Raw genomic sequence first — 24,713 nt, 5'->3', positions numbered from 1 at the left:
CGGGACTTATTTACCTTCGCCCGCCGGGAGCTTGACTGACATCGGGAGGAGAACGAGGAGTGCAGGGGAGAGATAAGACTTTGCCTTCCATCATAGTGAGGAGGAGATTCACTGTGATGGATGTTCATGTAAATTGTGTTGTGTCTTGATTCTTCCTTCTTCTTGTTTGTATGACTGCAGAAACCAAATTTCGTTTGAACCTCTGCGTTCAAATGACAACAATAAATTGTATTGTATTGTATTGTATTGTAAACCCACTTGCACTAGTGACATCCTAGTGAATCTCTTCTGAATGCTTTCCAACTTAGTCACATAATTCCTTTAGATGGAGCCCTCTCCCCTAACTCTCAGTCTAAAGAAGGGCTCGACCCAAAACATCACCCATTCTTTCTCTTCAGAGATGCTGCCTGTCCCGCTGAATTGCCGGAGCAATTCTGGAGCTGTTCTGTCCTACACATTTAATTATGATTAAGGCAAAGTGTTTATTTTCCAATAATTGCAATCTTGGAAACTTTCTTTTATAAATGGACACTGGAAGCAGAGTTTTTGAATATTTTTAAGACAAAGGTTGACAGATACTTGATAAGCAAGGAATGGTTTACCATGGGCAGACATTAATGTGAACTCGAGGTTACAATCAAATCAGTGGTCCTTTTAGTTAATGATGAAGCAGCTCCATCAGCTGTGTGCCACTCTCTTCCCCTTGTTCATGTGTTTGGCTCTGATGGGAACAGAAGTGACCATGATCTCACCCATAGGAAGAGGTAGCTCAAAGGGCTGAATTGTGGACTCCTGTCCTTTTGTGTGGGAGCATTAGTTGGGGAAAGCTTATTGTTAAGATAATAAAGGGCATGTCCCACCAGCATGCGACTGCATGCAGCGAGCGCGACCAAACGTGGTGGCTTGAGGCGTGCGGCCTCGCGGGGCCGGTCCCACTTCCAACCGCGGAGGCGTCTGGAGTTGTGCGGGGCTGGTCCCGACATCAATAGGCTGTTATAGTTCAGAGTTTGTTTGAAGTTGTGTTTAATAGTCTGATGGCTGTGGGGAAGGAGCTGTTCCTGAACCTGGATGTTGCAGATTTCAGGCTCCTGTACCTTCTACCTGATGGCAGCGGAGAGATGAGTGTGTGTGTGTGGCCGGGATAGTGTGGGTCCTTGATGATGTTGGCAGCCTTTTTGAGGCAGCGACTGCGATAGATCCCTTCGATGGTGGGGAGGTCATAGCTGATAGATCCCTTCGATGGTGGGGAGGTCAGAGCTGATGACGGACTGGACAGTGTTTACAACTTTTTGCAGCCTTTTCCGCTCCTGGACGCTCAAGTTGCCGAACCAAGCCACGATGCAATCGGTCAGCATGCTCTCTACTGTGTATCTGTAGAAGTTCGAGAGAGTCCTCCTTGATGTACCGACTCTCCATAATCTTCTCAGGAAGTAGACGCACTGATGTGCTTTCTTTATAATTGCATCAGTGTCTGGGACTAGGAGAGATCTTCGGAAATATGCACGCCCAGGACTTTGATATTCTTGACCTTTTGAGGGACTCAAATAGAGAAAGCTAGTAGACAGTGTGTGAGGCAGGAGGCAGAGAAGGAAAGCACTCAGACCCAACATGTAGGGGGGAAAGAAGAAAACAATAATAAACAGAGAATAAGAGGTGGTGGGGTTCTTAAATGGGTGAGCAGAGAGACAAAGGGGTGTAAAATGGGGGTGGAAGCAATAGGTAGCAAGGTGAAAAGTAAAAGTGGCAGGCAGACATATCCAGGGCAAAAATCAAAAAGGGCCACTTTTCAACATAATTGTAAAAGGGGTAAGAGCGTTGTAAAATCAAGCCTGAAACTTTGTGTCTCAATGGAAGGAGCATTCGTAATAAGGTGGATGAGTTGAATGTGCAGATAGCTATTAATGATTATGATATAGTTGGGATCACAGAGACATGGCTCCAGGGTGACCAAGGCTGGGAGCTGAACATCCAGGGATATTCAATATTCAGGAGGGATAGACAGAAAGGAAAAGGAGGTGGGGTAGCGTTGCTGGTTAGAGAGGAGATTAACGCAATGGAAAGGAAGGACATTAGCTTGGAGAATGTGGAATCGGTGTGGGTAGAGCTGCGAAACACTAAGGGGCAGAAAACGCTAGTGGGTGTTGTGTACAGGCCACCTAACAGTAGTAGTGCAGTTGGGGATGGCATCAAACAGGAAATTAGAAATGGGTGCAACAAAGGTAAAACAGTTATAATGGGTGACTTCAATCTACATATAGATTGGGTGAATCAAATTGGCAGGGGTGCTGAGGAAGAGGATTTCTTGGAATGTATGCGGGATAGTTTTCTAAACCAACATGTAGAGGAACCAACGAGAGAGCAGGCTATTCTAGACTGGGTATTGAGTAATGAGGAAGGGTTAGTTAGCAGTCTTGTTGTGCGTGCCCCCTTGGGCAAGAGTGACCATAATACGGTTGAGTTCTTCATTAGGATGGAGAGTGACATTGTTAATTCAGAAACAATGGTTCTGAACTTAAAGAAAAGTAATTTTGAGGGTATGAGACGTGAATTGGCCAAGATTGACTGGCAATTAATTCTAAAAGGGTTGACAGTGGATATGCAATGGAAAGCATTTAAAGACTGCATGGATGAACTACAAAAATTGTTCATCCCAGTTTGGCAAAATAATAAATCAGGGAAGGTAGTGCATCCGTGGATAACAAGGGAAATCAGGGATAGTATCAAAGCAAAAGATGAAGCATACAAATTAGCCAGAAAAAGCAGCATACCAGAGGACTGGGAGAAATTCAGAGACCAGCAGCGGAGGACAAAGGGCTTAATTAGGAAAGGGAAAATAGATTATGAAAGAAAACTGGCAGGGAACCTAAAAACTGACTGCAAAAGTTTTTATAGATATGTGAAGAGAAAGAGATTAGATAAAACAAATGTAGGTCCCTTGCAGTCAGAAACAGGTGAATTGATCATGGACAACAAGGATATGGCGGACCAATTGAATAACTACTTTGGTTCCGCCTTCACTAAGGAAGACATAAATAATCTGCCGGAAATAGCAGGGGACCGCGGGTCAAAGGAGATGGAGGAACTGAGTGAAATCCAGGTTAGTGGTGTTGGGTAAATTGAATGGATTAAAGGCCGATAAATCCCCAGGGCCAGATAGGCTGCATCCCAGAGTACTTAAGGAAGTGGCTCACGAAATAGTGGATGCATTAGTGATAATTTTTCAAAACTCTTTAGATTCTGGAGTAGTTCCTGAGGATTGGAGGGTAGCTAACATAACCCCACTTTTTAAGAAGGGAGGGAGAGAGAAAACGGGGAATTACAGACCAGTTAGTCTAACATCGGTAGTGGGGAAACTGCTAGAGTCAGTTATTAAAGATGGGATAGCAGCACATTTGGAAAGTGGTGAAATCATTGGACAAAGTCAGCATGTATTTACGAAAGGTAAATCATGTCTGACGAATCTTATAGAATTTTTCGAGGATGTAACTAGTAGAGTGGATAGGGGAGAACCAGTGGATGTGTTGTATCTGGACTTTCAGAAGGCTTTCGACAAGATCCCACATAAGAGATTAGTATACAAACTTAAAGCACACAGTATTGGGGGTTCAGTATTGATGTGGATAGAGAACTGGCTGGCAAACAGGAAGCAAAGAGTAGGAGTAAACGGGTCCTTTTCACAATGGCAGGCAGTGACTAGTGGGGTACCGCAAGGCTCAGTGCTGGGACCCCAGCTATTTACAATATATATTAATGATCTGGATGAGGGAATTGAAGGCAACATCTCCAAGTTTGCAGATGACACTAAGCTGGGGGGCAGTGTTTGCTGTGAGGAGGATGCTAGGAGACTGCAAGGTGACTTGGATAGGCTGGGTGAGTGGGCAAATGTTCGGCAGATGCAGTATAATGTGGATAAATGTGAGGTTATCCACTTTGGTGGCAAAAACAGGAAAGCAGACTATTATCTAAATGGTGGCCGATTAGGAAAAGTGGAGTTGCAACGAGACCTGGGTTTCATGGTACACCAGTCATTGAAAGTAGGCATGCAGGTGCAGCAGGCAGTGAAGAAAGCGAATGGTATGTTAGCTTTCATAGCAAAAGGGTTTAAGTATAGGAGCAAGGAGGTTCTACTGCAGTTGTACAGGGTCTTGGTGAGACCACACCTGGAGTATTGCGTACAGTTTTGGTCTCCAAATCTGAGGAAAGACATTATTGCCATAGAGGGAGTGCAGAGAAGGTTCACCAGACTGATTCCTGGGATGTCAGGACTTTCATATGAAGAAAGACTGGATAGACTCGGCTTATACTCGCTAGAATTTAGGAGATTGAGGGGGGATCTTATAGAAACGTACAAAATTCATAAGGGGTTGGACAGGCTAGATGCAGGAAGATTGTTCCAGATGTTGGGGAAGTCCAGGACAAGGGGTCACAGCTTAAGGATAAGGGGGAAATCCTTTAAGACCGAGATGAGAAAAACATTTTTCACACAGAGTGGTGAATCTCTGGAACTCTCTGCCACAGAGGGTAGTTGAGGCCAGTTCATTTGGCTATATTTAAGAGGGAGTTAGATGTGGCCCTTGTGGCTAAAGGGATTAGGTGGTATGGAGAGAAGGCAGGTACGGAATACTGAGTTGGATGATCAGCCATGATCATATTGAATGGCGGTGCAGGCTCGAAGGGCCGAATGGCCTACCCCTGCACCTATTTTCTATGTATCTATGTATCCACCATCGACCCGTTGATAAAGATGGGACTGTGGGTCCCCGTCCTACCCCTATCAGTTCCTTGGTTTTGCTGGAGATGAGAGCCCAGGTTAGTGTGCTGGCACCATTTGGTCAATCGGCCGATCTCACTTCTATACTCTGACTCGTCCCCATCAGTGATACGTCCCACAATAGTGGTGTCGTTGGCGAACTTGATGATGGAGTTCACACTATGTCCAGCTGCACAGTCATGAATATCGAGTGAGTATAGCAGGGGGCTGAGCACGCAGCCATGAGGTGCTCCCGTGCTGATTGTTATCGAGGATGACACATTTCCTCCAATACGGACAGACTGTGGTCTGTGAATGAGGAAGTTGAGGATCCAATTGCAGAGGGATGCGCAGAAACCCAGATCTGAGAGCTTGGTAACAGCTTGGAGGGGATGATTGTATTAAATGACGAGCTGTAGTCAATTAATAACAGCCTGACATATGAGGTTTTGTTGTCCATGTGGTCCAGATCAGAGTGGAGAGCCAGTGAGATCGCATCCACCATTGATCTGTTGTGGCGGTAAGCTAACTGCAGTGGGTCCAGGTTTTTGTCGAGGTATGAGTTGATTTGCGCCATGATCAGCCTCTAAAAGCACTTCATCACCACAGGCGTTAGTGCGACTGGTCGATAGTCATTGAGGCACGTCACCTTGCACTTCTTGGACACCGGTATTATTGATGCCCTTTTAAAGCAGGTGGGAACCTCAGACCTCAGAAGTGAGAGGTTGAAAATGTCCGTAAAAACTCCAGCCAGTTGGTCTGCACATGTTTTTAAAACACGCCCGGGTCTACCTTCAGGTCCAGGCGCTTTCCGAGGGTTCACTCCTCTGAAGGATCTTCTGACGTCGGCCTCTGTGACTGACCGAAATACCATCATGGCGAATGGGGCCTCGGGACGGCACATCAGTGTTCTCCCTATCAAAGCGTGCGTAAAACGCATTGAGCTCGTCAGGGAGTGATGCTTCACTGACATTTGAGCTGCCTCCTGATTTTGCCTTGTAGGAGGTGATGGCATTCAAGCCCCGCCACAGTTGCCGAACACAGTCGTCTCATCCTCCAGCTTGGAGCAGAAGACCCTTTTGGCCTTTTTGATGACCTTACCAAGGTCGTATCTGTACTTCTAGTAGACCTCTGCGTCGCCAGACCTGAATGCCTGGGATCTGGTCTTCAGAATAATGCGGATCTCATGGTTCATCCAAGGCTTCTGGTTAGGAATAATTCAGAAGGTTTTTGTTGGGATGCAGTCCTCCACACATTTATTTATGAAGTCTGTAGCAACTGTGGCGTATTCATTCAGGTCCGTTGCCGAGTCCATGAACATTGCCCAGTCTACAGACTAAAACAGTCCTGGAGTTGTTCCTCTGCCCCTCTGCCCCTCCGCCCCCCCCCCCCCTTTCAATTGTAGGCAGGAAGAAGCAGCACCTCGGTATGGTCGGAATTACCAAAGTGAGGGCGAAGGATAGAGTGATAGGCATCCTTGATGGTCGTGTAGTAGTAGTCGAGGGTGTTTGGTCCTCTAGTGCTGCAGGAGACATGTTGGTGAAAGTTAGGGAGTGATTTCTTAAGGTTGGCTTTGTTGAAATCCCCAGCTATGATGGTAAATGTCTCGGGGTAAGCTGCCTGGTGCTTGTTGACCACGGCGTGCAGCTCCCCCAGTGCCAGATGAACATCTGCCTGGGGAGGGATGTAGACACGGTCAGGATGATGGAGGTGAATTCCCTCGGTAGGGAGAAGGGACGGCACTTCACAGCTAGGTGTTCCAGGTGTGGAGAGCAGGGGTTGGACAGGACTGCCATGAGGCAGATGCCCCCTCCTCTCCCTTTCCCAAATGCCGCTGTACGGTCCATGCGATGGATGGAGAAACCTTCAGGCTGTACTGCTGAGTCTGGGGAGCTGGGGGTGAGCCATGTCTCTGTGAAACAGAACACAGAGCATTCCCTCAGCTCTCTTTGGAAAAGCAGCCTTGCTCTTAAGCCCTCCACTTTATTTTCAAGGAACTGTACATTGGCCAGGAGGATGGTAGGGAGAGGGGGTCAAAGTCCCCTGCGCTTCAGTCTGACCTGAAGTCCTGCCCGTCGACCACTTTTCCGGATGCAATGGAGGCCTCCCCGTAGTTTCCAGGTACTGTACTTACTGTACCTGCTGTTTCTGCGAACCTGTGCTGAAACGGGGATTCCCTCACAGACGGCAACTCCAGCTCCGTAGCGATCGGGGATTCCCACACAGACGGCAGCTCCAGCTCCGTTGCTCCTGGGAGATCCAGCCCGTCGGCTCCGGAGGTCTTCCCGGCCTTCCCGGAGACCACCTGGCTGTTGCTTCCTGCATTTGGGTAACAATTGAAGTGCTGAAACTCCAGCAGTGAGGATTGCACAGAATTGGTGCAGGGAAGGCAGGGGAATGACCAGTGACTGCTTTGCATTGGTTGAAATGTCAAACACTAGAGGGCATAGCTTTAAGGTGAGTGGAGCTATTTACAGAAGAGGCGTGGGGCAAGTTTAAAACGCAGAGAGTGGTGGGTACCTGGAATGTGCTGCCAGAGGTGGTGGTGGAGAGAGATACGTCAGTTGCATTTAAGCTTTTAAATACACACATAGATATGCAGGAAATAGATTAATACAGATCTTTTGCAGACAGGATATTTGTTCAACTTGGCATCATGTTCGGCATGGACATTGTGGACCTGTTCCTGTGTTATACTGTTATGTGTTATGTTCTATGACTTGGCAACAGAACTGAATGGATATTCCGTGGTTATCACCAAAATCTGTATCACAGTGTGTTTCCACCAAGATCATCCAAATGTTCCCTAATCAGAAGCCTTGGATGAACCAGAAGATCTGTTATCTACTGAAGAACAAATCTCGGCCATTAAAGTATGGCGATACAGAGTCATATAGAAAGTCCAGATACGATTTCAACAAGACCACTACAAAAGCGAAGAGACATTTTCGGTCTAAACTGGAGGATCCAGTGGATGTTCGGCAGCTGTGGCAGGGCTTTCACACCATCATTTCCTACAAGGCAAAATGAAGTAATTGCTCAAGTGACAGCAATGCATCACTCGTGGAAGAGCTCAATGTTTTTTTATAAATGCTTTTAAGGGAAAATATTGATGTACTTTCATGGGCCCCCGCAGTCCCCAATTACACTGTAACAATACTCACCAAGACCAACATCAGAAATTCCTTAGAAAGCATCCTGTCCTGATGGTGGACCTGGCTGCATTCTCAAAACCTGTGCAGACCAAATGGCTGGAGCTTTTACAGACATTCTCACCTTTTAATTTCGAAGGTCTGTGGTTCTCACCTGCTTTAAAGGAACATCAATAATAACATTGCCCAAGAAGAGTGAAGTGACATGCCTGCCCCACGGACTACCAACCAGTGGCACTAATGAAGAGTTTTGGGAGATGTGTTATGACGCATATCAAGCCCGGCCTGGATCCCCTACAGTTCACAGTGTTACAACAGGGGATGTGATCTCACTGGCTCTCCACTGCACTGGCTCACTTGAACAAAAAGAACACGTGGTGGTAGAGGATTCAGTGATGGAAAAGGAATGGTTGACATTTCGGGGCGAGACCTTTCATAAGACTAGAGGTGTAGGTACATAGTTCCATGAAGGTGGCAACACAAGCTGACAGGGTGGTGAATGGCATGCTGGGCACATTTTCATCTCTCAGGCATTGAGTGTAGGAGTTAGGACATTGTTAAGGCCACATGGGTACAGTCTTGGTGCCCTGTTATAGGAAGGATGCCATTAAATTGTAAAGGATGCAAAAACAACTTATGAGATTGTCACTGGGTCTGGGGAGTTTGAGTTATATGTAGACTGGATTGGCTGTTTTGTTTATCCTGTAACTTAGGAGGCAGGGAGGTGATCTTGTCGCAGTTTAAAACATCTTGAGGGGCATAAATGAGGTAATAGCCACAGTCTTTTCCCCAGGGTAGTGCATTGTTTTAAGTTGAATGGGGAAGGATTTAAAAGGGATCTAAGGGCAACTCTTCCACAGAGGGTGGTGCATAATTGGAACTAGCTGTCAAAGGAAGTGGTAGAGGCGGCTACAATATGATATTTAAAAGACACTTAGTCAGGTACATAGATAGGAATTATTTGGAAGGATATGGATTAGGCGCAGGCAAGTGGAACAAGCTCACTGAAGTAACTTAGTTGGCATGACAACGTTGGGCCAAATGACCTGTTTTTATGCTGAATAGCTCTATGACTCGGTCTATGCATGCATAATGGTATCCAGCATATATATTTGTTATGTCATCGTTGACATTTCCATGACAACATGTACCTCTCAAATGACACAACAACATTCAAGGCAGTAGTGGCGACGACAAGGAGTGAAGAGGAGGCCATGCCTTCCCAAAGAACTGTTTGTTGTGGGAAGAACCGTATTTCAGATAGTAGTAGAGGAATGGAGCCCCCAGGGGGTTTGAGGAACAGTATTAGTGACATTGAGGAATCACCACAGCCTTTCATGAGAAACATGCCTAACTTAATCTTGGCGTTTTTATTTGTTGGTGTGACAGTCCTATTTTACTTATTCCCGTGAGTATCTTTATTAGTAAATTATAGATATTTTAGGAGTAAAATATCTTACTTCTAGAACTTTTAGAAGTAAGCAATATTTCAGAAGTTGAATTCTGAAGGACCCCCATGTGTGTACTTTTATTGGGACAGGCATCATCTTTGGAGGTTCGGAATGAGTAACATTTCGAGTCGAGACCCTTCTTTAGACTGAGATTCGTGGAAGAGGGACACTCACCTGCCTCCCCCTCCCCCCCCCCCACCCCAGTCTGACCCCAACACACAACCTTCTTGTGTCTTCACCATCACCCCTGACCTCCCCCTTTCCAATACAGAACTGTCTGTCCTCAACAGAGGACTCACATTTGTTCCCCTCTGCTCCCACCTCATCGTGTTTGAGTCCACCACGACATAGAGCTTTCCTTCCATCTCCTCTGCCTCCGTGTCTTTTTCTATGACAGGGTGTCCTCATCACCCAGTGATGAATCCTTCTCCCATCTTCACCGGTCCCCCTCCTCATGGATTTATCTGGACGGCCTTCAGACCTCTTTAGACCTTTTTATTTCTAACTGCCGGCATTACATCAACCGGCTCACTCACCTTACCCGCACTAATCATCACTAGTTTTCCTCTCCCCTAACTCTCAGTCTAAAGAATATCACCCATTCTTTCTCTTCAGAGATGCTGCCTGTCCCGCTGAATTGCCGGAGCAATTCTGGAGCAGTTCTGTCCTACACATTTAATTATGATTAAGTCAAAGGGTTTATTTTCCAATAATTGCAATCTTGGAAACTTTCTTTTATAAATGGACACTGGAAGCAGAGTTTTTGAATATTTTTAAGACAAAGGTTGATAAATACTTGATAAGCAAGGAATGGTTTACCATGGGCAGACATTAATGTGAACTCGAGGTTACAATCAAATCAGTGGTCCGTTTAGTTAATGATGAAGCAGCTCCATCAGCTGTGTGCCACTCTCTTCCCCTTGTTCATGTGTTTGGCTCTGAGGTAACAGAGGTGACCATGATTTCACCCATAGGAAGAGGTAGCTCAAAGGGCTGAATTGTGGACTCCTGTCCTTTTGTGTGGGAGCATTAGTTGGGGAAAGCTTATTGTTAAGATAATAAAGGGCCTGTCCCACCAGCATGCGACTGCATGCGGCGAGCGCGACCAAACGTGGTGGCTTGAGGCGTATGGCCTCGCGGGGCCGGTCTCACTTCCAACCGCGGAGGCGTCTGGAGTTGTGCGGGGCTGGTCCCAACATCAATAGGCTGTTATAGTTCAGAGTTTGTTTGAATTTGTGTTTAATAGTCTGATGGCTGTGGGGAAAGGAGCTGTTCTTGAACCTGGATGTTGCAGATTTCAGGCTCCTGTACCTTCTACCTGATGGCAGCGGAGAGATGAGTGTGTGGCCAGGATGGTGTGGGTCCTTGATGATGTTGGCAGCCTTTTTGAGGCAGCGACTGCGATAGATTCCTTCAATGGTGGGGAGGTCAGAGCTGATGATAGACTGGGCAGTGTTTACAACTTTTTGCAGCCTTTCCCGCTCCTGGACGCTCAAGTTGCCGAACCAAGCCACAATGCAACCGGTCAGCATGCTCTCTACTGTGCACCTGTAGAAGTTCGAGAGAGTCCTCCTTGACATACCGACTCTCGGAATCTTCTCAGGAAGTAGATGCACTGATGTGCTTTCTTTATAATTGCATCAGTGTCTGGGACCAGGAAATATGCATGCCCAGTACTTTGAAGTTCTTGACCTTTTCCACCATTGATATAAATGGGACTGTGGGTCCCCATCCTACCCCTTCTGAAGTCCACAATCAGGATTTAAAAGGGACCTAAGGGCAACTCTTCCACAGAGGGTGGTGCATAATTGGAACTAGCTGTCAAAGGAAGTGGTAGAGGCGGATACAATATGATATTTAAAAGACACTTAGTCAGGTACATAGGAATTATTTGGAAGGATATGGATTAGGCGCAGGCAAGTGGAACAAGCTCACTGAAGTAACTTAGTTGGCATGACGAAGTTGGGCCAAATGACCTGTTTTTGTGCTGAATAGCTATGACTCGGTCTATGCATGCATAATGGTATCCAGCATATATATTTGTTATGTCATCGTTGAAATTTCCATGACAACATTTACCTCTCAAATGACACAACAACATCCAAGCCAGAGGTGGCGAGGACAAGGAGTGAAGAGGAGGCCATGCCTTCTCAAAGAACTGTTTGTTGTGGGAAGAACCGTATTTCAGATAGTAGTAGAGGAATGGAGCCCCCAGAGGGTTTGAGGAACAATATTAGTGACATTGAGGAATCACCGCAGCCTTTCATGAGAAACATGCCTAACTTGATTTTGGCGTTTTTATTTGTTGGTGTGACAGTCCTATTTTACTTATTCCCGTGAGTATCTTTACTAGTAAATTATAGATATTTTAGGAGTAAAATATCTTACTTCTAGAACTTTTAAAAGTAAGCAATATTTCAGAAGTTGAACTCTGAAGGACCCCCATGTGTGTAGTTTTATTGGGACAGGCATCATCTTTGGAGATTCGGAATGAGTAACATTTCGAGTCGAGACCCTTCTTTAGACTGAGATTAGAGGAAGAGGGACACTCACCTGCCTCCCCCTCCCCCCCCCCAATCTGACCCCAACCCACAACCTTGTCGTGTCTTCACCATCACCCCTGACCTCCCGCTTTCCAATACAGAACTGTCTGTCCTCAACAGAGGACTCACATTTGTTCCCCTCTGCTCCCACCTCAACGTGTTCGAGTCCACCACGACATAGATCTTTCCTTCCATCTCCTCTGCCTCCGTGCCTTTTTCTATGACAGGGTGTCCTCATCACCCAGTGATGACTCCTTCTCCCATCTTCACCAGTCCCCCTCCTCATGGATTTATCCGGACGGCCTTCAACCCTCTATAGTCCTTTTTATTTCTAACTGCCGGCATGACATCAACCGTCTCACTCCCCTTACCCGCACTAATCATCACTAGCCGGAGCAATTCTGGAGCAGTTCTGTCCTACACATTTAATTATGATTAAGTCAAAGGTTTTTTTTTCCAATAATTGCAATCTTGGAAACTTTCTTTTACAAATGGACACTGGAAGCAGTTTTTGAATATTTTTAAGACAAAGGTTGATAGATACTTGATAAGCAAGGAATGGTTTACCATGGGCAGACATTAATGTGAACTCGAGGTTCCCACTTCCAACCGGAGCCGTCAGGAGTTGTGCGGGGCTGGTCCCGACATCATACTCACCAACAAAGATCCTATAGCTCCTCTATAATCTTTGCTCACCAATGAGCTGGGCAGGAGGCGGGCCGACTGAATTTGGACGTCGCACGGCGTCGGGCGGTGATGTCATCACGCAACGGCACGCCGGGCGGTGACGTCATCGCGCAACGCCACGCGATAGGAGTACGCCGTCAAGACGCTGCGTACGGCCTCAATGTGGCTGCGGGCCGCCAGGCATGTTTGGACCAAAGGTACACAAAAATGCTTGAGAAACTCAGCGGGTGCAGCAGCATCTATGGAGCGAAGGAAATAGGCAATGTTTCAGGCTGAAACCCTTCTTCAGACTGTTTGGACCAAAGATCTTTGGTTTGGACGGTCAGTTTTTCGGAGTCCCGCGCGATGTCCGGACCAGCCCCGCACAACTCCATACGGCTCCGGCGATCGAAGTGGGACCGGCCCCGTGAGGCCGTACGGCTCAAGCGACCACGTTAGGTCGCGCTCGCCGCATGCTAGTGGGACAGGCCCTTAAAGGTCTCATATTGGTGTTATAAATATCTAAGATATAATTTTCAACTTTTCCAGGTGCGTTTGGCTGACAAGGAATATTACAATTGCAGTGCCTATCCTGCAATCTCTATTTTTGATTTTTACTGTGAGCAGCTACGCTCTGTGTTTGTGTATGAATCCAGGAATTATTGCCAGAGGTAAATATTAGTAAGTGATCCACTACAAAGTCTGTCGTGAACCATTAGTCTTTTATTAAAATCATAAAGAGAGAACGTTACACACAGCAGTGCTCATCACATCAGCTCAAGTACTAACTGCCGTGGCAAAACGACAGGCTGACAAAAGTACATTACTCATGATGCCCAAAACCTGGACTGGATATATGGTGGAATGTGTGACATGCATATTATGTGTAGTGGAGATTATATAGGCATAGATTAATATGGTTAACCTGCATCCTTCCTCTTAAAGAACCAATGCATAATTTAAAAAACATTTGGCAGAATATATTGTAAAACAGCAATATCGGGTGAGTGCACTTATACATCGTGCTAGCATGTAAAATAAAGCAAGTCGTACACAGTTCAGAGATAGACAGTGAATTTTCCAATTTTCGGATTTGGCTTGCAAACACGTCCTGCATGCGTATGGTAGTACCCGTCTTCTTCCTTGACTGGAGATTGAACAGGAGAAGGTACCGGGGTTGTTGTCATTGCGGGCGAAAGCGGGGACTGTAGTGGCAGTGACTGGAGCGGTGAGGCAATCGGACGCGAGCCAGGCAGCGGCCGTGGAACCAAGGGAGATATCCCGTTAGACCGTGAAGGAGCCACGGACGGTTGGTCAGGGTATTGACGAGGAGGCACTGGCTCATTAACCAGACGGAGGTGCTGCCGGGTGCATCTGTAGATGCCGTTGTCAACACTGACCAGGTAGGAGAGTGGCTCCTCAGTGGACCCCAGAACAACACCCAGGCGGTCATAGCCTTTGGGCGACTGCAAATGGAAGACTTGCCCTTTGGTAAGTGGCGGTAGTGGTACGCTGGTCATGTCCTAATGTTTCTTCTGAGCATCTCGGCCTTGCTGGAGCTTGGATTGAAATGCTGCCGGAGCACGAACTTGTAGCTGTAGCATCCGCTTGGCCATAGGTAGAGTACTGCGTGTCTGCCTTGACATGAGGCGCTGGGCAGGGGATCCCAGAATCGGATCACAGGAGATGTTCCGCAGGTTAAGCAAGTCGTGATAGACATCGGAGCAGGCCCTGTGTGATCAGTCCATTAACTGTTTGGCACTTCTTACTGCGTGTTCAGCCAGGCCGTTGGACTGCGTGTATTCGGGGCTGCTGGTAATGTGGCAAAAATCCCAGTGTTTAGCGAAACCCCTGAAGAGTTGACTGGAGAATTGACAGCCATTGTCAGAGAGCAGCGGGACCGGTGCCCTTTGGACAGCGAAGTGGCGCGTAAGTTTCTGGATGGCCATGGCGGGGTAGGACTACTGAGCAAATCGATCTCATACCACCCCGAGTATGAATCAACTAGGACCAGGTACTGTTTGCTATGCCACTCGAAAATGTCAGTCGCAACTGTGGACCAGGGTATGTCCGGTGTGGGGTGTGAGAAGAGCGGTTGTTTGGGCTGGTGCGGAGCTAAGCTGTTGCAAACCGTGCAGGCTTCGACTTAATCATGCACAAAATCGGCCATCCCAGGCCAGAAGAACATACTCTTTGCTCACTGGATAGTTGCTTCCACCCCGGGATGGCCCCGTGGACGTCCTCGAAATATGTGATGCGCAAAGATGCTGGAATAACTGCCTTGAGTCCCTTCACCACAATGCCGTCCTGGAAAACTAGTTAGTCACGAACCGGGTAGAACGGGCGAATTGGAGGCAGCTGGAAGTGTTTGTCTGACCAACCATGAAGGATGACAGTGGAGAGCGACTGTTGCGTTTTGGCTTCAGCCGTTTGTGCTGCAAGGTGATCAAAACACGCGGATGGAAGGTAAGACACCATCATAACCACATAACCATCGTCCTGACAGGTACTTCTCGCAGCTCCCTCGTGGTGACTGTGACAGGGTGACGGCTAAGTACACGTCCTTTATGTGTTTGTAAATCAATTTTATGTCATACCTTTGTAGTTCCATCATCAAACGTTCTAAGCGTGCAGGGGCCGCGTGCATTGGTTTGTTCATGATGCTGACCAAGGGCTGGTGGTCAGTTTCAATTGTGACCGGGTTCCCAAAGATAAAGTTCTTGAATTTCTTGCAGGCAAAAGGTATGGCGAACAGTTCCTTTTTGATCTGATCGTAGCGCCGTTCTGTGTCAGACATTGTGTGGGAGGCATAGGCGACAGGTCGGGCGGGGAGCCTTACCTTCATCTTGTAGGCAGACAGCACACAGCCCATACTGGGTGGCATCGCAAGTTAGGGTGCGGGCTGCTCAACATCGAAGTATGTGTCAAAGGACAAAGGACATTTATTATCATACACCAATTGGTGTAGTGAAATTTGACTTGCCATTTGCAGCACACCAATAAAAATAAGACACAACATTAAAGAATTTAACAATAGGGAGGTTGCACGCAGTCGAGGTCATGACCCGTGACGCGTACTGTTGCCATGCAACGCCAACTGGAGTACACACGGTGAACTGCAGTTAAGCATTTACTACTGCTGCCAATACAACGGGCCCTTCTAGCCCAGCATCCGGACTGGTTGCACACCCGTGGACCCCAGGCCATCTATCCCCGCGGCCAGGGGTAGGAGGCGGACGGGGAGTCGGTGTGTCAGTGCGTCGGTGCAGCGCGGTCAATGACTATGGGTGGGCGGAGGGAGCAGACCATCCCCAACTCTGCTGTAGCTGACGTTGCCCTGCTCCGACCTCGGCCCCGGTCCCGCTCCATCCTGGCCCCGCTCGGCCCCATGTGTGGGCGCTGCCGACCCACAGCCCCGTGACAGTGCGGCCCACAGAGGGAGAAGGTGTGGAGGGCAGCCATGGCCGGACAGCGCTGACCCCAGGTGGGAGAGTGGGGGCTGTCCCGAGGGGTGCTCCTTCGGCCGCTTACACCTTGGTGCTCGGGTTCAGAGCAAACCTTCCCACTTTCAATGACAGCACCCACAAATATTTATAGCACAAAAAATGACAATTTTGGCGGTTTTTAACAGGTAATAAGGTACACGTTCCGTGTGTTAACAGTGTGTGCCAGAAGCTGCCATGTCCTCCACATGGATTGAGCTGCTCGTGCGTCACGCACTTTGACCCGATGACCTTACGTGCAACCTCCCTATAAACATAAAAACATGCCCCCACATTGGTTCCCACTGTGAGGGAAGGCACAAAGTCCAGTCCTAACCCCTGTTCACTCATGGTCGGGCCTATTTGAGGCCTCCGCAGTTGCCTGGAGTGTCTGGAATGGCCGCTTCCTCCCCGGAGAATGCGGCTCCCAAAGTCCACAGGCCGCACTGGTTGGAGCTCGGCGAGAGATCCCAGGCTCCGCAGTATTTAAAGTTCAGCGCCGCCCCGCAGCTGGACGCTCCACTGAACGCAGCTCCGCAATGATGGAGTCGGCGGTCTCAGCACTCCGCAGCCCACCGCACGGCGACCCAGGTAAGGCATCGCCCGCTCTGTGCTGGCGCTTCAGCGCTGTGCCGCCACTGAAGCCCCAGCAGGAAACGCCGCTTCAGGCCCCGTGGTAGGCCGCGAGGAAGGGGCGAAGATGCGGCTCAGAGAAAAGTCGCATCTCCGACCAGGTAGGGACTGAGAAAAAAAGTTTCCCCCTTCCCTGCCCCCTCACCCCCCACATATAAAAGATTAGACCTCCAAAACAAACACTATTAACTCACTAAAAATAAAGTAAAGGGTGTAAGGAATAACAGCTGCTGGCAGGGCAGCTACATTCGACGGCGCCCCCTTCACTGAGAGTGGGAGTGCAGGACATTTGTTGTTTGAGTGAAACAGGAAAGTGTCCCTAAACACTAACTCGCTTTTAAAAGACTCCCACTCGTCAGGTATTGTTTTACCCGCAGACATTTGCTCCCAATCTACTGTTGCTGAGGGCTCACTTGCACTATTGAAATCAGCATTCTCCATTTTAGCTTAACCTGAAGATAAACTTTATCCTTTTCCATAACTGCTTTGAAGCATACAGAATGGTGATCATGTTTTAAAAATGCCCGTAAATGACATTTCCACCACCTACCCAGTATAGGTAGTTTGTGAAATGTCACCACAAGTTAATCGACCTCCATCTTCACAGTTCAATTCCCTTTTGTTTCAGATTCTGTCGACATCAGTGGGATTCTGGATGCCCCAGAGGTGATCATCAATGGCACCATATTTACCAGCAAGTGGTGCCATATCTGTAAGATCTACCGTCCCCCAAGATGTCGACACTGCTACAGCTGCGATGTGTGTGTAGAGGTAAAATCTAGAACAAATTTGATCCATTGTTCTTTGAGGAATTCTCCTTGACTGATTGTTCAGAGTTATGAAAGGTCACTGCCGTTCACTGAGTGCCTGCTAGGAGAGCAGTGGGTAAAGTATATACAGTGTCCGTAGGCAATATTTTGGGCATCTGTTTATCTGTAACAAGGCTGCCACAAAGAGTTATAGACAAATGTCCTCAGGCAATACTTGGCCTGAAAAAGTGACCGAAGATAACACCATGATCGTTTCTCTGAGTTCGGAACAGGGCCTTGTTAAGTAAAGGGCCTTGTTAAGTAAATGTTTCCACTTGCCCATTATGGGATCCCTGACCATGTCAGCCAGTTTGAGGGTAGCTATAGATGAGCAATACATGCTAGCCAAGCCAACGATGCTGAGTTGTTGTGAATGAATTAGTTGGAGATAGCACAGTCCAGAATCACACAGTTGTGTTCTGTTCGTCAGAGTCATACAGCATGGACTCAGGCCGTTTGATCCAATTTGCCCACCAAGGTGCCCCATCTACCCTAATCCCAACTGCCCACATGTGACCCATGTCCCTCTAAACCTTTTCTATCCATATACCTGTCCAAATGTGGTTGTAGTATTTGCCTCAACTACCGCCTTTGGCACCTGTTCCATATACCCACCACTCTATGTGTAAATAAAAAGCCCCTCACATTCCTATTAAATCTTTCCCAAAATTTCCCAAATTCATTCGAATTACGTTTAGGTCATGAGCAGGGAGATTTTTTGTGGTGCATTGTGCTGGTTGAGCTGTTGGATGATCAAAGTGTAGCTGATCTGACTATAAAAATGGGAAAAAGGCAGAGAATTAAAATATTTTTAAAGATAGATTATTTTTAATACAACTATCAGAAAACTATTGAAATGGTTTATATAATGTACAAAAAATTGCTGAGTGCTGCAATTGTTAATTTTGTGTTGTCAACAGGATCTTGACCATCACTGTTTCTTCCTTAAAAAGTGCATTGGGAAAAGAAACCATCGTTTTTTCTACACTTTACTCTTTTCCCTAACTGTCTATTTTCTTCTCATGTTTTCCTTCTGCACTATCTTTCTAGTGAAGTATCCCAATGCAATATTTCTATCCAAGATCACCACGTATCCTTTTACTGGCATTTGAAAGAAAGTTATGTTGTCTGTAGTTATTAGCACAGGATATCCCACATTGCAAAGTGCTTAATAAATTAGACTCCAGCATTACAGATAATTAAGCAGTACAGAAGTAGCCTATTGAACCTAACGTATCAGTGATGGATCCTTCATCATTTCACCCCATAAACACCCAGATTAAAGACAGCCCTCATATGTTAGGTTACAATGCTGGCACCATACAGGGCAACCGCGCCAACAGCCTGTCTTGTCTTTTTTTCCTTTTGCTATTTTGGTCTGTGTTGACTGTGTTTACTTGTGTGTTTTTAGTGACCCTTTAGTTTTTATATTATGTGGGAGTGGGGAAATCTTTTTTATCTCTTTCCTCGACGCCGTGAGCGTGCGTCGACCAAACCTCACAGGAATTCTCGGGAAACCGAAGCCGAGGTGCGAGCGTGCATCGACCAAAGCTCGAGGGCCCGAGTTGAGGCGCGAGCGGGCAAATGTCTTCAGTCGACAGGTATCTTGAACAACGGGGGGGGTGGCGGGAGGTGACGTCAGTCGCAGTGCGAGCAGGCGGCAGGCCGATCCATTGTCACATCATCAGCGGAAAAAAACAAGCGTTTTTAATGCAAAGTTGGATCGGTTTTGTGAACATTTGAATTAATAACTCAAGAAATAAAGCACAACATTTTCAGGTAAAAATCCAGGGGGTAAATCTCTACCAGAATTTCTTGGCTGAAGATTCATTAAACAATTTACTTGTCTTTTTTGATGTTGATTGCAAGAAATGATATTTTCCTTAATAATGTTTTGCAGTTTTATTCTTGCTACAATTTCGCTTCTTGCTTCTGTACCGTTATTTTTCTTTTTCGTTTTTCACACTTACCTCATCGCAGCTGGAATGACCACGTATGAGCAGGTAAAAGTAAAGATAACAGTTGTAATTTAATTTTCACTTCATTTAAACACAGAAACAGGGATTTAACCTAGTCTGTGTTTAGGGTTCACAAGAGCCTCTCCCCACCCTTATTTATTCATCCCATGACTCGTGTATTTCTCTGGCTTCCCTTGAAGCTATTCGTGTCATTTGCCTTAATTATTGTTCAAAATACCACCTGCTGTTATGGCAAAGGAGATTTCTGAATCACCTTTTGGATTTAGTGGTGTGGTGATTCCTTGTCTTGCTACCTGCCATAAAGCACAGGTGAGCCATTTTAAATCAGTTGAGTTGTTGAAGTCATTAACTGCAATGTTACGATGTTCAATTTGGATCTGGGCTGTTTCAATAAATCACCATGTGAGCCTGGGGGATGGGCTGTGGGTGCAGGGTGGGGAAGAAAAGTCCCTACTCCTGCTGGTCCACAGGGAGTGGAGTCAAGTCACTTGGTGTAAAATCAAAATACTGCAGTGCTGGAACTCTGAAATAACAACTGGAAACACCCACTGAATATATTTATTTTATACTTTGCTGATATTACCTGATTTTCACCCAGAGAGTTGTGCATCTGTGGTTTTCATCCAGAGAGTTGTGAATCTGTGGAATTCTCTGCATCAGGCCAATTCTCTGGATGCTTTCAAAAGAGAGTTAGATAGAGCTGTTAAAGAAAGCGGAGTCAAGGGGTATGGGGAGAAGGCAGGAACTGGGTACTGATTGTGTGGTTGATCAGCCATGATCACAGTGGATGGTAGCACTGGCGTGTAGGGGCAAATGGCCTACTCCTGCACCTATTCTCTATTGTCCATTGACTGATCAATATGATTTTCTTGCTGACAGATTTTGAGGACATATAAAAATGACAAGAATCCTTTTCACAAAGGATGTTGGAGAAACTTTACTGCCCTGTTGTTCGGTAACCAGCTATCGAGGTAAGATCGCCTTGTAAATAAGAATTTGAGGCAACGCAATCTATTGGCCAATCTATTATTTAAATACAGTATGATATTAAAACACTATGAGATAAACCATTTCACCAATGATGGAAATATAACACAATCTATAATATAGATATAGCAATACAATATAATATAGCAATCACCGTTCCCTTAAATAATCCTGATAAATTTAGATTGAAGCTTTGCAGACTGATAACACTTCTTTTACTTTCCAGTTCCAATGAAGGGTCTTTGACCTAAAACCTTAACTCTATTTCTCTTCCTACAGATGTAGCCTGATCGGCTGAGTATTTCCAGCATTTTCTGGTTTTATTGTGGCATTTAAATGAACCTCCTTGAGGAGGATTTCTGCTGCCTGGCATCAGGCCGCAGCAAATTCACATCCTGAAGTGTCCCAGCAATGTACACTGCTGTGTGAGGATCTTTACCAGATGAACTGCGATGGTTCAAGATGGTAGTCCCCCATCGCTTTCTCAAGGGCAATTGAAAATAGGCAATAAATGCAGATCCTATTAGGGACACTCGCACTTAAAAAATATATTGATTTTCTTTAGCCAGAGGGTGGTGAATCTGTGGAATTCATTGCTACAGATCGCTGAGGAGGCCAAGACATTAAGTATTTTTAAAGCAGAGATTTATAGGTTTTTGATTAGTAAGGGTTTCAAAGGTTGGGGGAGAAGGCAGAATGGGGTTGAGAAAGAAAAACAGATCAGTTATGATTGAATGATGGAGTTAACTTGATGGGCCGAATGGTCTATTTCTGCTCCTATGTGTCATGGTCTTATAGACTTCTTATGGTTCCAGCTGCATTGTAAGTCTGAACATCAGCATTACTAATTTAGTTCACTTTGTTTTATTTTAGTTGTACAACAGTGACTGAAGTCACTGTGATCCCAGGTCATCTGGTGGAACGTCCATCCGTCAGTTCAAAGTGTGCAGACACCACATCTACGACTTTTATATCCATCCTATCTCGTTCCAATGCTGTTGTTCCACTACCTGTCACTTTTGTTCCTACTTTACCTAACCGCCCACAAAGTGCCCCCTTGCCCACTTTCTCTTACCTTAACGAAAACTCTGGTGCTCCATTTCAAACTCTTTCCTCTCAACTGGCCTATTTACCTGTTACCACATTATCTACCCATTCCCCTGACAATACCCACTCCAGCTCCCTCTCCTTATAAATGTCCTGCCTAAACCTTAACTGCCACTGCTCGGATCAACAGAACTGGAACGAATATAACAAACTATTTTCCTTGTTACCTTCTCACTTCCCACTTGTTGCCTTCTCACCCCACTTCCCTTCCCCTCTCTGCTTCTATTTGGACTGATGGAGGTGCATTCTAATGCCTGTGACCTGTGCAGCTAAAGGCGTGGTTGCCAATGAAGGAACAACTGCAGTACTGAAACGGTAAGAACATTTAAATAATTGCAAGGAGAGATCTGATTGACCATTCTCTTCAAGAATTGTCAGCTATTGTTTACAGGGATTGTCTTTTGCAGGCTCCAGCACAAATGTGACATTTGGGCAAAATGATTCTCCCTCAACGTGGTTCAAGAAGTTAGCAATTCACAAACGTCTGTGAGGACAGGAAGAGGCATAGAGGTAACATTCTACAAATGTGACTTATTGGTGAGTTGCAGTTTCTAGTTGTTCTGTATTGGTTTTTGTTTATTATTAGTGTGTACCAAGATAGAGTGAAAAATGTTGTTCACATACTATCCAGATAAATCATACCAAATACGAGTATATCAGATGGAGCAAAAGGGAAAAAGGGAACAGATTGATTAAAAACACAATCACATCAGCCAAAATTCCAGCAGCCTCCCAGTTTTCTTCCTTTTTAATCTCTGGCCTATGACTGATTTAGACTTGTTTATTTGACCATCCCGGGCAATGAGGCCAGTTTCGACACCATTAACTCTCCCCCAGAGTCCCCCACAAACAGTTTCTTGCTTAAAATTGTGTGTGGGCTATCTGTTAAACTTCTACTTTACAAGGTTGCTTCTTGATAATAAATTATTTGATCTATCTATCACATCATGTTTGGTGTTGAGCTTGGATAGGATAATGGTATTAAAGAGCTGTAGTCTATGAATAGAAGTCTGACGTAGGTGTCTCTCTTATCCAGGTGTTCCAGGGATGAGTGTAGCATCAGGGAGATGGCATCAGCCATGGACCTGTTGCAGCGGTAGGTGAACTGCAGTGGGTCAATGCTGATTGGTAGACTGGATGCATTCCAGAGCCAGCCTCCAAAAGCATGGATGGATGTCTGCTGTATGGTGGTCATTAAGGCATGAGATCTTGCTTTTCTTTGTCATTGGGATGATAGTGGTCTTCCTGAAGCAGGTGAGAACGCAGTAGGGAGAGATGAAAGAAATCCAAGAATACTCCCGCAGTATGGCCCACGCAGTTTCTAAGGATACAGCCAGTTGCTTTCACCCTCAGGAAGGCCAAGCTAACTTCAACAACATTGACCATGGGAAGAGGCATAGTTGAGTCTGATTGGATAGATGTCATCACTCATCACCCTGTTGACCTTCTGCTCAAAGGGAGCATAGAAAACATTATGTTCATCAGGTGGAGCCACAGTATCACCAGTGATGTTGCCTGATGTAACTCTGTAGCTAGTTTCGGTATTCAGACCTTGCCACATTCTGCAGGTATCTGAATTATTATATTGGGACTCAAGTTTGTCCTGGTATTGTCTCTTGACATCCTTGATGACTTAGTGAAAATTATATCGAGCTTTCTTGTACTGCTCAGGATTGCTTGACTTGTCTGCAATGGACCTGGCCTTCGCCTGTGAATGTATCTCATGGTTCGTCCATGGTTTCCAGTTGGGGAACACTCAAGTTGTCTTTGTCGGCACACACTCCTCTACACACTTGCAGATGAAGTCCGTCATGGTAGTGGTATACTAATTCAGGTTGCCTGCAGAATCCCTGAAGATGGAATAGTCTACTGACTCAAAGCAGTTGCCTAGGATGTCATCTGTGTCCGCCGACAAGCATTGAACAACTCACTGCACCGGATCCTCCTCTTTTGGTTTTTGTTTGTAGGCAGGGAGTGGAAGCACAGCCAAGGTGATAAGATTTCATGAAATGTGGCCGCCGAACAGAGCGGTAAATGTCTTTTATTGATGTGTAGCGGTGGTCGAAGATGTTCTGGCACTGGTGGAAGAGACATGCTAATAGTACTTTAGTAGTACACCCCTGAGGTTGGCTTGATTGAAGTCGCTGGCTACAATGACTAGGGCTTCGGGATGTTTTGTCTCATGGCTGTTGATAGCAGGATACTGTCTCAAGGCTATTGATTGGAAATATTGTGACTCCACTTTCCTCCTTCAGATTGGACACCTGCCACAATATCTGGATGGAATTCCTTGTATATCGGAAAAAATGATGTTTCTGGTCTGTGGAATAATACTGATACCTTCCATCTCACCTACAATGCAGAGTGAACAACCACAACTGAATACAGTGATGGCGTCCTTTCTCCCTCCCTTCTTCCTCTCTCTCTGCCCCCCCCCTCTCTATCTCTCTGCCCATCTCTCTCTCTCTGCCCATCTCTCTCTCTCTCTGCCCCATCTCTCTCTGCCCCCCTATCTCTCTGCACCTCTCTCTCTCTGCCCCCTTCTCTTTCTCTGTCCCTCTCTCTCTGCCCCTCTCTTGACCCTCTCTCTCTGTCACTGACCTTTCTCGTTGTCACAGACCTTTCTCGCTGTCTCTGACATTTCTCTCTGTCTCTGCCACCTCTCTCTCTCTCTGCCCTCTCTCTGTCTCTTTCCTCTCCCTCTGTCTCTGCCCTCTGTCTCGGCCTTATCTGCCTCTCTCTCTCTCTCATTGGCTCATTATCTCTCTGCGTGAGAGTTGGCAGCTCTGCTAGTGTCTCAGGTCCAAAAGAGGATAGAAAGAAAATACTTAAATGGTCTATGAAAGAAAATTTTAATAAGCTGTTCTACATTTAAGGTAAATTGACATTTTCGAAGCAAAATGCATTTTCAATATACAGGTCTCTCCCCACAACTGGAAACAATTGCACTTAAGTGATAAATCATCCATTCTGCAGGTATGTAGTTATAATCACTTGTTTTTCTTATCCTATGTACTATTTTCTCTAATTTCAGATGTCGACAAGATCTCAAAGACCTATATTTGTCAACCAATTTTGATGACCAAAACAAAAGTATATATATATATATATATATATTTACACACACACACACACACACACACACACACACATA

The 24,713-nt window shown here is 46.1% G+C and overlaps 1 protein-coding gene and 1 long non-coding RNA gene across 5 annotated transcripts in view; both read left to right on the top strand.

Moving 5' to 3' along the window:
• Positions 1-24,713, top strand: part of LOC116989156 (probable protein S-acyltransferase 6) — a 116,500-nt gene that overhangs the window by 73,495 nt on the left and 18,292 nt on the right. Inside the window, exons 6-11 of the mRNA XM_033046382.1 lie at positions 13,112-13,233; positions 17,306-17,448; positions 18,407-18,576; positions 19,387-19,489; positions 20,345-20,436; positions 21,326-21,350. Of these exons, the coding sequence (XP_032902273.1) occupies positions 13,209-13,233; positions 17,306-17,448; positions 18,407-18,576; positions 19,387-19,489; positions 20,345-20,436; positions 21,326-21,350 (558 nt within the window). The 5' untranslated portion in view covers positions 13,112-13,208. The remainder of the gene's footprint in view (positions 1-13,111; positions 13,234-17,305; positions 17,449-18,406; positions 18,577-19,386; positions 19,490-20,344; positions 20,437-21,325; positions 21,351-24,713) is intronic.
• LOC116989189 lies at positions 21,504-24,700 on the top strand. Of its 4 annotated transcripts, none has more exons than XR_004416160.1 (3): positions 21,504-21,874; positions 21,967-22,096; positions 24,594-24,700. It is a non-coding gene; the product is annotated as an uncharacterized LOC116989189 (long non-coding RNA). The 4 variants fall into 4 exon arrangements; XR_004416162.1 differs by lacking the exon at positions 24,594-24,700 and adding an exon at positions 23,815-23,859; XR_004416161.1 differs by lacking the exon at positions 24,594-24,700 and adding an exon at positions 22,654-23,487.

Source organism: Amblyraja radiata, chromosome 28 (genome assembly GCF_010909765.2).
Source record: "Amblyraja radiata isolate CabotCenter1 chromosome 28, sAmbRad1.1.pri, whole genome shotgun sequence".
NCBI classification, from domain to species: Eukaryota; Metazoa; Chordata; class Chondrichthyes; order Rajiformes; family Rajidae; genus Amblyraja; species Amblyraja radiata.
Note: the sequence above shows the minus strand (reverse complement) of the source record. Positions and strands in the feature narration are given on the sequence as shown.